General features: G+C 49.3%; 1 protein-coding gene across 1 annotated transcript; it reads left to right on the plus strand.

Annotated features, from left to right (window-relative positions):
* Nucleotides 1-11,417: 11,417 nt before the first annotated feature.
* Nucleotides 11,418-15,549, plus strand: LOC132022388 (WAS/WASL-interacting protein family member 3-like). Its single transcript, XM_059407655.1, has 5 exons — nt 11,418-11,489; nt 12,447-12,527; nt 13,058-13,113; nt 14,523-14,776; nt 15,007-15,549. The coding sequence occupies exons 1-5, from the start codon at nt 11,418-11,420 to the stop codon at nt 15,210-15,212; spliced, it is 669 nt and encodes a 222-aa protein (XP_059263638.1). The 3' UTR covers nt 15,213-15,549.
* The last annotated feature ends 489 nt before the right edge of the window (nt 15,550-16,038 follow it).

Genomic DNA, 16,038 nt, shown 5'->3' on the forward strand with positions numbered 1-16,038 from the left:
TGGGGGAGAAGCAGACTCCCTGCTGAGCAGAGAGCCCAATGTGGGGCTCGATTCCAGGACCCTGGGATCATGACCTGAGCTGAAGGCAGAGGCTTTAACCCACTGAGCCACCCAGGTGCCCTGAGAGGCTGATTTTTTTTTTTTTTAATCTTTTATTTATTTATTTATTTGACAGACAGAAATCACAAGTAGGCGGAGAGGCAGGCAGAGAGAGAGAGGAGGAAGCAGGCTCCTCGCTGAGCAAAGAGGCCGATGCGGGGCTCGATCCCAGGACCCTGGGATCATGACCTGAGCCGAAGACAGAGGCTTTAACCCACTGAGCCACCCAGGCGCCCCGAGAGGCTGATTTTTTAAAGACCAAACAGTGAAATCAAAAGGACAGAGGAGCCACCTTGCTGGGCTTTCTCTGGTCAAATGGGGGACAATGTGAACATCAAAAGGAACAGTTATTGCCAAAAAAAAAAAAAAAAAAGGAATAAATAAAAATCTAGATGGTCATAGTGTGTGTGTGTGTGTGTGTGTGCGCATGTTAGAGAGACAGACAGAGAGAAGCTTGTCTTTACCTGGGGATCCCTTTGGAGAGATAAACTTACAAAGTCAAGTCAGGAAGTGCCTGTCGATAAAGTCAATGGTTGTGGGTGAAGGATCCCAGGGTGGGCTTTTGGGGTGCAGATAATCTCCTTTCTTTTTTTTTTTTTATAATCTCCATTTCTTGACGCAAGTAGTGATTATGTCTGGTGTTCACTTTAGAACTATAGTAAAATGGCACACGTCTGTATGGAAGTGCTATTTTACAACAGGAAGTGCGTCATCTGTGTTCGAAGAAGCAGCGAAAACCCAAGCCGCCTTCTAAAAATACCGCTTCAACCCATGGATTCCGTTTCTGTCATCAAAGTACCTGTTAAATTTCACTACAGGGAGACCTGTGCATGATTAAAAATAGAACCGACTCTTATGTAAACGTTCTCAAGAAAGCCATTTTTAAAAACCAAGATGGAGCTTCTTGGAGACTCCAAGATAAGAAACAACAGGTTGCCAGAAGACGGATCGCTCGATCATAAATGATCTCTCCTCCTTCGAGAAGGTTCCAAAATGCCTCCAGCTGTAACGTGCCTACTCTTTTCTAAGAACAGAAAGAAGAAACAGCGCGGAATGAACATCCCCCTAATTGAGGGGCTTCTCTGGGTTGCTTTCCCAAACTCCCTCAGAACATACTAATTAAGTTACCAAAAGAAAGTTGATTTTCATAAAAACTGGATTTGATTAGGATCTCGGGGAGAACTGATTAAAGCCAAATGCTTCCACAGGTGGGTGTCAGGGGCTGCAGCCGCCTGTGCCTGGGGCTAAGTGATGAAGGCCAAGGTCCCTCACTGTGGCTCCCTATCTTCCCCCTCGCCCCACTCCGTGAAGTGCTTGTGCTCCCCTATCATTACCTTGAAAATAAAAGCCTGGGTGATCAAAATGGAAAATAACAGGCAGATTCTATCTCTCCTAGTTCAATCTTGGGTGAAAACCTTTTCATCTTCAGGGTGCTTTCCCACCCCCCCTTCATTTTAATACATTTATTCCACTTTGCCCAGAAAATGATTGTGGTCTCAGACAACTCTTATGTATTCATTCTCGTGGATGAAAGCAGAAGTCTGGGTAATGTGAAATGATACAAATCCAGAAACCTTTTATATCTGACTTTCAAATGTGGGCTTGTACTTACATTTGATTAGGCGCATGTTTAATATTCTAGGGATCCAATTCAGACACAATAAATGAGTCGCAGGATAAGCATCTAACTGGAAAAAGTGAGAACTGTTCCTCTGGGTTCCGAGCCCCATTCCTTAGCCAAAATCTAGCTCCAGGGGACAGGTAGTGCGACCCCTCGACAGATTGACAGATGGGGAGACCCAATGAAAGCTACAGACCTTCTAGCCTGAAGCCGGATTCAGGAAGCGCTGGCTTCCCAGGACATGGGGGGTGCACCCCATGCTGCCCATTGTCTCAGACCACATATAATATGTGCTGCTAATATCTAGAAAGGACGCTTCGCCATCAAAAAATTGTTTTCCACTGGTGCAAAGAATTGCTTTGCTAATCTTGCCTTCCCAGCCAACCTTGACTTTCAGTTCTTGGCACAGGTCCCTCCCCCAACTCAAGGAGGGCAAATTATATACCATGAGGCAAGAATCATGTGGGGGGCCACCCTAGAGTCTGACCACCACAATGTTTATGTTTATAACCGATCTGTCCACCGTGATGGGCAAATTACTACCAAATGGGGAAAACACTCGGGGGGCAAACACACTGTTGGAAGCATGCTGAGTGGCATCTCTGGATCTTGGAGACTAACCCCCTGTGCGCCCTCATCCTGGCCTTTGATCTGACTGGGAAATTAGGGTCTCTGTGAAGACACTCACCATGGTGCCTCCCAGCTTCCTTCCCCTCTACGCACCTCCCCTTACAGGAGCCCCAGAGCCTATTGTCACTTTCTTTGTGTCCAAGGTTTGTGTTGGGATTTTCCCACTGGGGAAAAACGGGACACTGGCAGGAAAGTGACATGATCAGAAGGGCTTCAGAGAGAGAGACAGGAAGAGAGAGAGATGGGAAGAGAGAGAGAGAAAGAGGAAAGGGGGGAGAGGGAGGGAGGGGGAGAGAGGAAGAATGGAAGAGGGAGGAAGGACGTTGTCTGTAACTGACCTGGTGGTCTCCTCTCTTCCGACTGGACTGGCAGAGAGCACGGGGAGGCGAGGAGGCAGATTAGGCCTCTCCAAGTCGACAGTGCCCTTTAGCAGGTTCTCTCCTTTCAGTGCATCTCCCTCATCTCCCTTCAGGAGAAGGAGGGAGCAGTTGGGCTGAGAGGAGAAGCGTGGGGTCCACGCACTTCCCTGTAAAGCCTGGCCAATGCTCCACCTCGGTGTGGCCCAGGCTGCTGGCCATTGAGGCAGGCCTCCGGGGTCTCTACGCTGGGTATCCGGCCAGCTGCCGCTGCCCAAAACCACAGCCTGGTTCAGCTTCCTCTCTGAATCCCTGGCATGGGGAGGCTTTCTCCCCTCAGCCCAGGTCCTCACTTCCCTCAGGCTTCTCCTCCCTGCCTCCTCCCCAAAACTATAAGTGGGAGCCAAGGGCCCGCCCTTGCCAAGACTGCTGCCTTCTGCCCTGTGCTTTCCTCCAGAGCTGTCTAGAAATCTCAGGTGTGGGTGAATTAACTCCAGTCTTAACCAGAATCCCTACCTCTGAACCCATGGCCTGCCACGTCTCCTACAGCTCCTCTCCCAGTTCCCAAAGGGCTCCCCTAGACCCCCGCCCCCAGTGGGAAATGTCCATGTGTCCCAGACTGGCCCTCCTCTGGGTTCCCAGCAAACTCCACTCACAACTCTCAATTGGCCCTTGATTTGCAAGGGAATATAATTTTGAAACCTACAAGGAAATAAAAAACAAGCAACATTTTCTCTCTCACTTCAACACCTTCTTGCCACAGAGTTAAAATACCTCATTTTTCAAGCGAACCTGAGCACTGACCCCCTTTTTAGGGACTTTGCAGCCTCCCTCTCAAGCTCTGAATGCCACCGAGTCAATGGAAGGGAAGCTTACGTCACCTACGAGAAAGGAGAAAAAGTATCTGTTTAATATCACGCAGACATTATGCCTACAGAATTCTTCGGGAAGATCTCTGCAGTGCAAGAAATGAATTAAACATGGACAAGACAGGAGGCAGGCTGTTTAGGATGCTGTTGCAAACACCCGGGCAAAGGATGACAATGGATTTAACCAAGGTAGCGGCCATGAAATGGAAGAGACAACAATCAAGAGGCTTTAAGATATTCATATTATGATCTACATAGTAAGGCTTCATCTGCAGTTCCAAGACGAGGTGGCTTTCATGTGGAATGAGGGAAGGGGCATGAGCCTGAGCAAGGCTGGTACACCGTAAGGGTAGAAGACCAAATGGAAGGAATCTGAGATTCCATCAAGCTAAGTCTATGAACATCAGAAATTAGGACTTGATATGTCGGTTCAGTGTCCCAGGCTGAATTTTCTAGAAGCAGATGCTGAGACAGGCTTGGGGTGCAAGACATTCAATAGAGACTTTTATTGGCTGAATTGTGTCCCCACCTCCCCAATTCCTATGTTGAAGCTTTCATTCTCAGTACCACAGAATTCAAATGTATTTGGAGATAGGGTATGGAAAGAAGTGATTAGGTTAAAGAGGTTATTAGTGTGGGACCTAATCCCATATGACAGGTGTCCCTGTAAGACAGGAAGACTAGAACAAAGACACACACAGGGGGAAGATGATAGGAAGACACAGGAAGAAGAAGAAGACCATCTCCAGCCACAGAGAGAGGCCTCCTGAGAAACCAACTCCACCAACACTTTGATCTTGGGCTTCCACCCTCAAGGATTGTGAGAAATTTCTTTCTGTTGCTTAAGCCATTCAGTCTGTGGTACTTTGTTAGGAAAACCTGAGCTGACTAAGAAGGAGGCCAAGCCCTGTGAGGGAAAAGTACCCAGTGGAGGAGAAGCTCAACTGCCATGTGAGCCCCCCACATCCCACCCAAAGCCTTAGCTATGCTGGCAGGGAGCCCTGGAGCAAGAACCATTCACTAGAATCACAGAGTAGCCATGCCTTTACTCTGCCTCACTTAGTCACCACATGAGCGCTGCCCTTGTATGGCAGTGACCTCAGGCTGGGTGGCTCTCAGCTGAGGAGTAGAGGCTGTCTGCAACCTGTGCCACTCACACTGGGCACAGACGACACCATGAAGGAAGTGGCATTCTCCATGTCTATCACCACCCATGCCTTGCCCCACTCAGGTACACGCTATGCTCTCCACATATAGTCAAGGTTCTACTGGGCCTCTGTCTCCAAGAAGCAGTGTGGAAGAGGGGAGCAGGAGGAAAACTACACGGCTCTGTTTGGTCTCAGAGCCACGCTGATACCTCCCACCATCCTCTCTCTCCTCCACGGACTCAGTAATGCCTGCAGTTAGTGAGGGCGACATCTCAGATTGCGCCACATAGCCCATAGAGGAAGATGTTCATAGATTCAGAGAAGTGGGTAAGTTTGAATGGATGGATTATGGGCAACCTGCACACCCGTCTTTTCCGCACACTCCCTAGAAGGGTCTAAGGGACACCCTCCTCACCACAGCATGAGTAAATGGGCCGCCAGCACCAAGAAAGGACTGTGTGATTGTATCCTCTGTAGGCTAAAGGTCAGGGTGGGAGATATGGCAATGGAATGGGTTTCCTGATTTTCACGGGAATAATGGACCTGAACAGCTAGATGCAGATGACGCTAGAGTCGCACTAAGGGATGGTCCTAAAAATCACTGGTGATGGGAACCCGCCCTGCCCCCTCAATGGGCAACACTCCAGTCTGTGTTGAAGAAGGGATCTGGATCTACACTGACTCGTGAGCTGTGACTCACAGGTTGTTGGTGAAGGAATTGGAAAGAGCAAAATTGGAAAACTGGTAGAAGGAGCTCTTAGAAGAATGGAATGTCCACAGAATGTGAAGCAATTTAAATTCCATGCAAATCCTCACGAAAGACATGCCCCCAGAACAAGGCTCTCCAGCATCAAGTGAAGAGGGTGACGTGTTCTGTAGCAGTCAGTCAGCGCTTTTCCCACCACGCCATAAAATGACCATGTGGCTGGGGGTGGGGCAGGAATGGAGCTTATGCAGCAAGAGGGCAAGAGGGCCTTCTCCTCACCAACAAGGATCTGGCTACTTCCAACAGCAGAGGTCAACATGGAGCCCCCGATTTGGCACCATTTTCTGGGCGGTGGGGAGTTACCTTTTAAGAGATTCATGACACTGGGCTTCTGTCATGATGTAACTGGCAGCAATCCATCTTCGGAATGAGAAACTATAATCTGGGTATAGATTCACCCTTTCTGTCCTTAGGGCTCTGCCATTTCTCCAGATGTGGGCTGGAAGAATTCCTCATTTGTAGCCAAAACATCCCTTACAACTTTCTCTCCACCCAATACACATTTTCCCATGATGGAAGGTCATGAAATAGGCTAGTCTTACCCCATGGCCCACCACCACCCAGAAGCAGCATCCATAGAAGGGTAGAATGGCCTTTTGAAGTTATGGTAGCAGAAGGGAGGAACACCCTGAGAATTGTTGGAATCTGTCCTGTAGGATATAACATGTGCTTCCAAGCAATGGAATTCTCCATTGTCCCCGTAGCCTGATCCATGGGTCTAAGAATCAAAGGATCAAGTTGGTGGTGTCTCTGAGTCTCTTATACCTAATCCCTCCCCACAAAAAAAACAATTGAGAAACTTTTTCCTTCTCATCCTGTGATCTTGGAACGGGTAAATTTGGAAGTCCCAGAGCCTGACAGAGGACCATGTCACCAGGGAACCTAAACATAGCGCTGTTAAACTAGAAATTGAGACTGCTCCCTGGCCATCTGGGTCTCCTCATGCTGTTGAGGCAACAGCCAAGAAAGGGTCACTAGTCTGAGCAGGGCCACAGATCTTAATTATCAGGGAAAACTGGATCATGGCTACACAGTGGGTCAGGGAGGATTAGGGGTTGGCCCAAGGGATTCCTGGGGACATTGCCTCTTGGTACTTCTCTCCAACTGTTACCATCCATGGAAAACTGCAGTCAAATCAAGGATTCCATTCATTCAGGAATGAAGGTCTGGGTCACTATCACACATCAGAGAAGCTCATCACCCAGCTGAGATGCTGGCAGATAGGAAGAGGGACTTAGTGGGGAAGGAGGGAGAAGCCGGGTAATAATGCCAGTTAAGCCTCATCACCAGCTACAGAAGAGCACACAGCGGATCTCTTTCTGTTCATTGTTCTCCTTCTCCCTCTTCCCCATCACCTACATTTCAGTATCAGAAGAGCGCTGTTAGGGCTAAAAGGTTAGGTTTCCCGTGGGCGTATGGCTGAATTGACCTCACCCATGGTGTTATCACATCTGATGAAATTTGGCATGTCCTCTCTGCAGAGGCCATGACTACTTTTACACCAACGAAAGACAAGAGGGGATAGACTGTCCAGGATATTTGCCTTTGGCCTCTAGACCCACCTTCCAAACTTGTCCACCCTGCTCCTTGGATGGGAGGCATCAACAGGCCCTTGTGCTCTGGCTTCTGGGTGGGATCAGCCAATGGACTGCAGGAGCAGGACACTAGAGGGTGGGCCGCTCAGTCCCCCTCTGTCCCCCACTGGGAGGTCCCTGCCCTGACAGCTCCTGTCTGGTATTCCTCTCCACTGAGCTACCCCTCCCTGGCTGGGGAATGCCCTTCCCCTTTGCCTCTTCCAGCTTCCCTCCATTGCTGGTCTCAGGCCACTCAACTGGCCTTTGTTTCTTTCCTAACCTTGGCCACCATTTGGTAAATATCTGCTCCTTTATACTCTCTTCAATAACCCTGTGGGAGGATCTCATCTATTTCTTGCTGGATCCCAGATTTTTCCAAGTAAAAAAGCCACTGAAATGATGTTTACATTATGAACTCTAACTTCCATGAGAAAAAGTATACATAGCATTAATCTGACATTGAACATGTAGTTATAAATTGAACCCATTTGTCTGGGTTACCCCCACCTGAGTCGAGAACCAGAAGGAGGCCAGCCCTCCAGAAGCCCGCCGGATCTTGCACATTTCTTCCCCATGACAATCCCCTTCTTCCCTTTACAGATGAGTTTTTGCTGTAACAAGTTACCACCATTTCAGTGGCTTCAAACAACATAAATAAATTACCTCATAGATCTGACCCTTGAAAGTCTAAAAAGTGCTTATCATAGGTGAAAACCAAGGCATGGGCAGGGTTGCATTCCTTCTGGAGGCTCTAGGAGACCATCAGTTCCTTGCCTTCCCAGTTCCTAGAGGCTTGGAGCCTCTCCCAGAGGCAACAATTGGCCCCTGGCTCTACATCACCCCAACCCCTACTTCTGTCCTCACATCCCCTTCTCTGACTCTGAGGCCCCCAATCCACTTTTATAAGGACCCTTGTGATGACACAGGGCCCACTCCAATAACCCACGGTGACCACATTATCCCAAGACCCTTAACTTAACCTTATCTGCCAAGTCCCTCTTGCTGGAAATAGAACAAATTCACAAGTCCCAGGGATTAGGGCATGGATATCTTTGGGGGCTGCTATTCTGCCCACCACACCTACTCTCTGGGCTTCTTAGGTAATCATTTCTTTGAACAAAGCTGTTTTTAAAATACATTGATTGAGGCTGTTCATTGCTTGCCACTGAGTTTTTAGTTAGGCTGTAGCAGGGCCACTGGCCAGGCTGTAGTGCATGGCCTTGGATATGACTGTCATTCCTTGGCCCTTTCAGTTTTGGTCAGGAAGGCAGAAAGCCATGGTATAAGAAAAGCATCACTCACATGAACAAGGAATGGCTTTGACCACTTGTATTGCATGGACTTTTCTCATGACCCTAAGAGATGTATTATTAGCCCCATTATTATTCCCATTGTACAGGTGAAGGAACTGAGGCTCAAAGATCTAAAGCAACCTGCTTCCAGTTGCTCAGTGAATGAGTGTCAGAGCTCGAGTCCACGAGCTCTGACACTCATCCACGCCCTAGTCTGTGTGATGCCAAGCCCCACCTTCTTTCTACTCCATCACAGGCTCTCCAGGAAGAGAAGGCAATTCCTTTTATCTGCAGATAAAAGGAAACTGAGGTGGGACACCCCTGTGCAAATACGATCCCATTTTGTTGCTAGAGCAGCCCCAAGAGTGGAGAAACATGTTTTGGACTCTAAGCCAACTGTAGCTAGCCCCGTGCAGCATCTGTAGCTTGAATGTACTTTTCCGTGAAATCTCCATTTGCTCATTTTATTGTCTATCATTAGGTTCTGGAGAAGGAAAAACAAAAGAAAGATGGGTGGGAAAAAAAAAAAAAAAACCATAACGATCTACCAGGGTACCTTAGCAGAAGCATGGTTTGTTTCATGTAGCAGAACGGTGTGGTGTGTTAATGACTCCAGTAACAAACCCCATGCCAGGGTCATTATTTCTAATGGGCAGTGACAAAAAGCAATAACAAAGCTGGTGTGTGGCAACAGGCAGTGTAAAATTTTAATTGCAAGGCATTTTCTGGAATCTGGCTTGAAATGTCCTGTGGTTATAAAACAAGAAGAGATTTCAAAAAGGATAGGCGTGTGACCAGGGTGTGGTTTTAGAACTGCGTGCATGTTTCCTGGGAACATCTAAGAAAGGCATGCTAACCCAGTCTCTTCTCCCTGACACTTACATTGCATTGTCATCAAATTAGAAATCATCTGAGAACCCACTAAGTGCTTAGCACACATAAAACCTGAGCGGAAAAAATAGCATTAGTATCCCTGTTCTAAGGTCGATTCAAAAATCCTTGTCTGAGGGGAGCCTGGAGTCTGAGGGGAGTATCTATCAGTTGGTTTAGCATCTGCCTTTAGTTCAGGTCATGATCCCAGGGTCTTGGGATGGAGCCCTACATCGGGCTCCCTGCTCAGTGGGGAGTCTGCTTCTTCCTCTCCTCTGCCCCTCCTGCTGCTTGTGCTCTCTCTCTCCCTCTCTCTCCAAATAAATAAAATCTTTTTAAAAAATCATGGAGCCTATTCATCAAATCCATTACACAAATCTACTCTTCTTGAAAAAGAAACCGCTTGATCATCTGACCAGGCACAGGGACACTTTCTCTGCTTCGTGTCACAGAGTAAATATGTCCTGCTACATGATGACCTTAACAGTGGCTGGCATTTCTGGGCCATTCACCATGTTCTAAATGCTTCATGTGTGTTCACTCTTTACAAAATCCTTATTTGACAGGTGGGGAACACTGGGCACAGAGATGGTCACTTGCCCGTGTAGCTGAGAAGGGCAGAGGACAGCCTGGAATTCAGTGAGATCCCAACCTTCTTGCTCAGCTTATATCCCGCTGATCTCCGTGAAGACTGTAAGACTTTTGAAGGCAAAATCTGACCTACCACATCTGGCATATTTTTGTTTATTTAATATCACTGTTATCTATTTCTACATGACAAATACCTAAACCAAGTGGCATTAAACAACCATTTTTCTTTATGGTCACAGATTCTTTGGGCATGAACATGGATGGGGCACAGAGGGGATGACCAGTCTCTTCTCCATGATGTCTGAGGTCTCATCTAGAAAGACAAACAGCTGGAGGTGACTTGAAGGCTGGATGCTGGAATCATCTGGAAGCTCTGAGTAGGCATATCCCAAGAGGGGGCACTGGAGGGCAAACATTGCCACCAAGCCAGATGGAAGCTGTGTGCCTTTTATGAAGTGAAATTCATAAACATGGACTCTTCCACCTTTCTCTATGGGTGGAAGACGAAGCAGAAGCAAACCCATCCAGACTCGGTGGGAGGGGACATAGCCCAGCCTGTGTGATGTTCTCAATTTTCTTAGTTTCCAGCTCGTGTGTGAAAGCTTTCTTGTCGGGACAGGTGGACTTCCTTTGATGTGGGGGAGCGAGGGGCTCAAATTTCCTTGTGAAGCACAGGGCACTTTGTAGTTACTAATCTGCTGTTCATTATAATGATCTGTAGTCTCTATCATAACAAATGGGTTGTAACCGCAGATGCATTTACTGCCTTCATTTAGCTGCTAGCATTAGGCTTATTTTGAAGTATTTTTCTCTCCATTTTATCTGAGCTTATCTTCACTGTCAATAAGTTCAGCCTTCATCAACAGCTGGAAGCCCTGATATTAGACATCTCCCCTGCTATTAATCTTCTGTAAGTTCATCTTTATAGTCGTGAATCCATTCATCACCCCAAGCCGTCCTTCACATTTGTATGGCGTTCCATTTAGCTACACCAACTCTATTTCTTTATCAGGACTATAGTTCTTTGTCATCTTAATAGTTTAGAGAGCTTTCTCTTAGAGTTGGCAGAGAGCGTCAGATTGTCCACAGATAACAAATGGAGGCTAACAATATTCTTTGTTGGGTCTCATCTTAATCCTGAGGTTAAGGTTGAGGTCTCCTTGGTCAATTTATGCCCAAGAAGAACTATAAGGTCGGAGTATCCCTAAAATATTCTACACCCTGTAAGAGGACCTACAGTTCGGCCATTCTCTCCCAAGCACAGCTAGACACTATGTTTCTTCTGTCCATCTCATTCTACAAAAGCTTTAGTTGATTCTACTCACCTACCTCTTCCCTGATTGATGGTGGCCAAAGATGGCTTGAAAAATCAATACGATCCATATTCTGAGCTAGGAAAGGAGGAGATACATAAGTGAGGGAAGGGAAGTGGGAGAGAGGAGAGAGGGAAAGGGGGAAGGTACAGAGAGAAGAGAAAGGCCAGTTCTCCGTAGAAATCCAGACCCGCACTAGGGGAGGTGGTCCCCTTGCCAGCTCGGGGATGAGATTACAGAGCAATTGGGAGATGAAGATTCAGAAACAGAGTGTCACAATCAGGGTGAATGGGAAGCCCCAGCCCCGAGGCCTATCCCTTCCTCCTCAGGCCCAGCCTTACCCTGGGGAAGGGCAGGCAGGTAAGCAGGATCAAGTGATGTGCCAGTTTCAGGGCTCCCCACGGGACATGGAAATCCTGGCCCAGGTTGAACTCTTGGGAGAATAATAATCTAATTACATTACAAGAAGCACTCTTTGGGGACGCCTGGGTGACTAGTCAGTTAAGCCACTGCCTTGGGCTCAGGTCATGATCCCAGGGTCCTGGGATCACATCCCGTGTCTGGCTCCTTGCTCGGCAGGGAGCCTGCTTCTCTCTCCGCCTCTGCCTGTCTCTCTGCCTATTTGTGTGTCCTTGCTCTCTCTCTCTCTCTGATAAATAAATAAAATCCTTTAAGAAGAAAAGAAGATGTGCTCTTTGCATGAATGTTGGGTTGGGCAATCAACAGGTTGTTACAGGCGGTGCTGAGACAGCTGTTGACAATCTCTCCTCTCAACACATTTCTACCCTAGACGGGCACATGGGACACACACAGCAACTGACGGGACAGATCACTAATGCAGGGCAGGCCCAGGAACTCCGACTGGGGAGATTTCCTTCTGCCTGAAATTATCAGGGCGAAGTCACAGAGGAGGGAGGAAAGGCTTGAGAAGGTAGGAGAGGGAATGAATGCCAAGTTCCACCGACTGAGACTGGTCTGGGTTGGGGTGGGTGGAGAGAGAATGAGCGCATCCCTGGAGCATCTCAGAGACCATTTCCTGAGCCATGTTAGTCAGGAAACCCACAGTAGTTAGGAATTCCACCGAGGCCCACCAGTGGGTACCTGCACTGCCTCCCCAGGCAGGGGGCGAAGAGCCGCTTTGTCACAGGTACACCCTGCTTCTACTGCTGCAGAAAGCAGGCACGGGCCCTTCTGTTTTCTTCCGCCGATGCTGGGAATTGTTTGGAGCAGCCGAGGTCCTCCTAGGTTTCACCACTGGTCCTCCCACTTTTCAGGCACAACCAGTGTGAATGCTCTGAGCACCTTCTCTACCTTTAGGAACCAGACACTGACTGTGCCTTAAAGGCCCCCTGGCAGCCCGGCGAGGCTGGTTTGAATGGCAACCCTATTTTGTCCCTGGTGAGAAAAGAGGCACGGAGATGTCAAGTAACTTGCCCAAGATCACAAGGGTAGCAAGAGTTACTGGATTCATACCACACTGGCATAGGACTTAACACAGAGCCTCCTCCCAGGGGAGGAAGGCCCCATACCCTAGCGTTCCCCTTCTGTCCCTGGGTCCCAGAGCTCTCAGCAAACAAGAGGCGAACCCAGCTGAAGACTCAGGATCCCATCTCGGGGTCTCCAAGGGACTGCAAAGGACTTATCAGACCACTTCTGTCGTTTGTAACCTGTAGTTAGATTCAGGCAGCCTGTGAGAAGTGAACTGAGTCTTCTGTTTTTGTTTATTTGTTTGTTTTATTTTTTATTTTTTTTTTTAGAAAGGCAGACTGCCATGTGCAGCGCCTCATTTGGATGTGTCTGAAGTCTTGAAAACTTGACTACCCTCTGTTCTCCTACAAATGGACCCTGAGAGCTTGTTTGGAGGTTCTAGCAGGGGAGGGCAGCTACTCGTATACCCTGGATCAAAAAATGGTCCTCTCCTCTATTAGGGAAGGTCGTCCTCGTCGACAGAGCATGCAGTTTCGGGAGGGACGCACCTGGAGTGGTGAGAGAGGAAGGGGACACCTGCGTAGCCAGCCAGATCAGCCGAATCAATCCTGGTGCTCAGTGGGGTGACAGATGTTACAGCAAGATCGTCCTCACATCCAAGTCCCCTGACTATTTTTTTAAAAAAAGATTTTATTTATTTATTTGACAGAGAGAGATCACAAGTAGGCAGAGAGGCAGACAGAGAAGGAAGCAGGTTCTCCATGGAGCAGAGAGCCCAATGCGGGGCTTGATCCCAGGACCCTGGGATCATGACCTGAGCTGAAGGCAGAGGCTTTAACCCACTGAGCCACCCAGGTGCCCCCAAGTCCCCTGACTTTAAATCAGAATTTTGTGTGTGCCTTTTTCTGGAAGGATGGCCTGCAATCAATATTTTCCAGGGCCTGGGACTCAGTAAGAAGCACCCACACTTGCTAGGTCAGAGCTATGGAACTCCTGCTCCATCAGTCACCAGAGGCCAGAAACAATGTAGACAACCCTTGTCTATCACTGGCTCTGGAGACCCTAGGGCCCACACAGAAGCTGAGCAGCATCAGTAGAGTCGCTGAACACAAGCTTGGTAATAAGTTCTCAACAAATAACCATCAGCTGTTAACAAATCACAGTCAGCTGGTGTCAAGGAATTATTCTTAATTTGGTAAGTTGGGGTAAGGGAAATTGTGACTGTGTTCTTTTAAAGTCCTTAGCCCCGAGGATGGAGAAGAGTGGGGGAATAAATGGAAGAATAGCAAGGATTACAACCTTTGAAGCTGGAGCTAAGCACTCAGGGCTTCCTTATACTAGTCTACTTTTGATTTTTTTTTTTTCTTAATTCCATAGTGAAAAGTTTTAAAAATAAAAACAAATCAAAGCCACTATTCTTAACAAGATGCAAATGACTGAGCCGAGGGAAAGTGGTACTTCTCCAGAAAAGGGAAGCCGCCCCATTCCCCGAAGGTGCATGAGGGGGTCGCCTTCCCCGGTGCCCACCTTCCAACCTGCCGGGTCCTGCTGGGGGCCAGCGACTGGAGCTAAGCAAGCTGCGGAGGCGGGGCAGGGGGGGCGGGGAGGTGGAAAACAGATGAGATGTGGGTCCCACCCGGAAAGAGTTCACGGTCCTGGCATTCTCCTCCCACCTTGCGTCCTTGGGCACTTCACCTTCCAGGTCTCAGTTTTGCTCTTCATAAAATGGTTGGACATCAGGAGGAGAGGTGAGTGGACGGCAAGGAGGTCGGTGGGAGCATCTCCAGGGTTGTAAGGTGCGGCAGAGGCTGGCATTTTCCTGAGATGGCTCGGGGCTGCGGGGGTGGATGGAGAGGATCCTGATTGGGAGGAGGGAACACACACACACACACACACACACACACACACACACACAGGCGCGCGCGCGCGTCTCCCTTCCTCTTCCTCCCACCCCGCCCCCTCGAGGGGCGGTACCCCGGTCCCTTGGGGGGAGGTTTTCGGGACCGAGGACTGGGGGAGGACGGCGCCCCGGAGGGCGGCGGGCGGGGGGGAGCAGGAGCGGGGTCTGGGCCGCTGCAGCCGGGTAGCCCCTCCCCGCCGTCCCCTCCCTTCTGTCCCCTCCCCCTCGCCTCCTCCGGGTCCCCGGCGGCGGCGGCCGGAGGAGCAGCCGGCGGCGCAGCGGCCGCGCAGCCTTTGTCTCGGCCGGGCCCAGCGCTGGCGTAAGTGACCGCGGCCGGGGCCGCGGGGTCTCGGCGGGGAGCTGGCCCGGGGGCGCGGGGCCAGCCGGGCGGGCCGGGCGCGAGGGCGGGGAGCCGGGCCGGTGCGCGCCCTGCGCGGAGCTGCGGCCGCGGGGGGCGCGGCGGGGTGCCGGGGTGGCGGGCGCCGCAGCCTTGCGCCCGAGGACGTGCGGCTTGGGTGCAAATCCTGGCGGCTGTGTTTCTCCGGGCAGAGGCCACGCGGGGACGGAGGAGGCAGAGAGGACAGGCAGTGATGGAGAAACTGGAGAGGAGCCGGCGAGCGTCACCATCATTACCATCATCATCACCGCCACCATTGCCTCCACCGTCACCATCACCATCATCACCATCACCATCTCTGCCCGTCGCCCATCCCAGCGGCCCCCGACCTCCCCTCCCCTCTCATTTCCCCGGGTAACGTCAACTTTATCGGATTATTTCCTTTTCCTGGGTGATACTTTGAAACCGCGACAGACTGCTCCAAATTAGGAATAAGTACCCCTGCCTGCCCCCGGGACATTGGGTCCCCTTTCCTTTGCCAGTTAGCTACTTCGGCTTTCCCACGAGGAAAGGGGCCAAGGTGGTGCCCCCTTCCTCACAGTCAGACTGGGATGACTGGCAAGCTTTCAGTTTTTCAACTCTGGTGTTGGAAAGGGTTTTGTATATTAAAATTGTTTTCCCTCTCACTTGGGAATAATGAGAATTGTGATGCTAAAGTCATATTTCCACTAAATTAAATAATCAGGAGTTTTAAATCCTTCTCTCCTTTAAATTTTGAATGTAAGCATACCATTAGCAAAGAGAGGCATAAGGAAAATGAAACTTTGACTAAAATAATACCAAGAACAGAAGCAAACATGTATGTTTGTAGAAAAATCACCCGAAAGGGCTGAAGGCAATGACTTTTGCCTAAAGTGTAGAAAGCGCCCTTTCAGTGGTTAGTGGCTGTAGATGTCATTATTTTTGGATGCATCGTGCTTCCCCTGGGTGCTTTTCACCCTACCTGAAGAATGCTTTAATTGCTGTGTTTCAAAACTGGCATTTACCTGGTCCAAAAGACTGCTGAGCAGTCAGGACAAACAACAGAGTCAGGGGGGCTGTTAGGAAGCCCGGCATGACAAAGCACAGAGATCTTATGAAAAGTATATTGCAGAACACAAGGTCCTAAACGCTCTGCATTTTGCCTATTAGCTAAAAAATGAATCTCAAACTTTTCCGTGTTTCCTGTTAGACTATGGTCTCTC

This window comes from Mustela nigripes, chromosome 7, assembly GCF_022355385.1.
Source record: "Mustela nigripes isolate SB6536 chromosome 7, MUSNIG.SB6536, whole genome shotgun sequence".
Classification (NCBI taxonomy): domain Eukaryota; kingdom Metazoa; phylum Chordata; class Mammalia; order Carnivora; family Mustelidae; genus Mustela; species Mustela nigripes.

Coding starts and splice junctions, on each gene's coding strand:
- LOC132022388 (XM_059407655.1), top strand. CDS start 11,418: ATGGGAAGCCCCAGCCCCGAGGCCTATCCCTTCCTCCTCAGGCCCAGC. Junction 11,490..12,446: donor CCCTGGGGAAGGGCAGGCAG/GTAAGCAGGATC, acceptor CTCTACCTTTAG/GAACCAGACACTGACTGTGC. Junction 12,528..13,057: donor GCAACCCTATTTTGTCCCTG/GTGAGAAAAGAG, acceptor CTCCTCTATTAG/GGAAGGTCGTCCTCGTCGAC.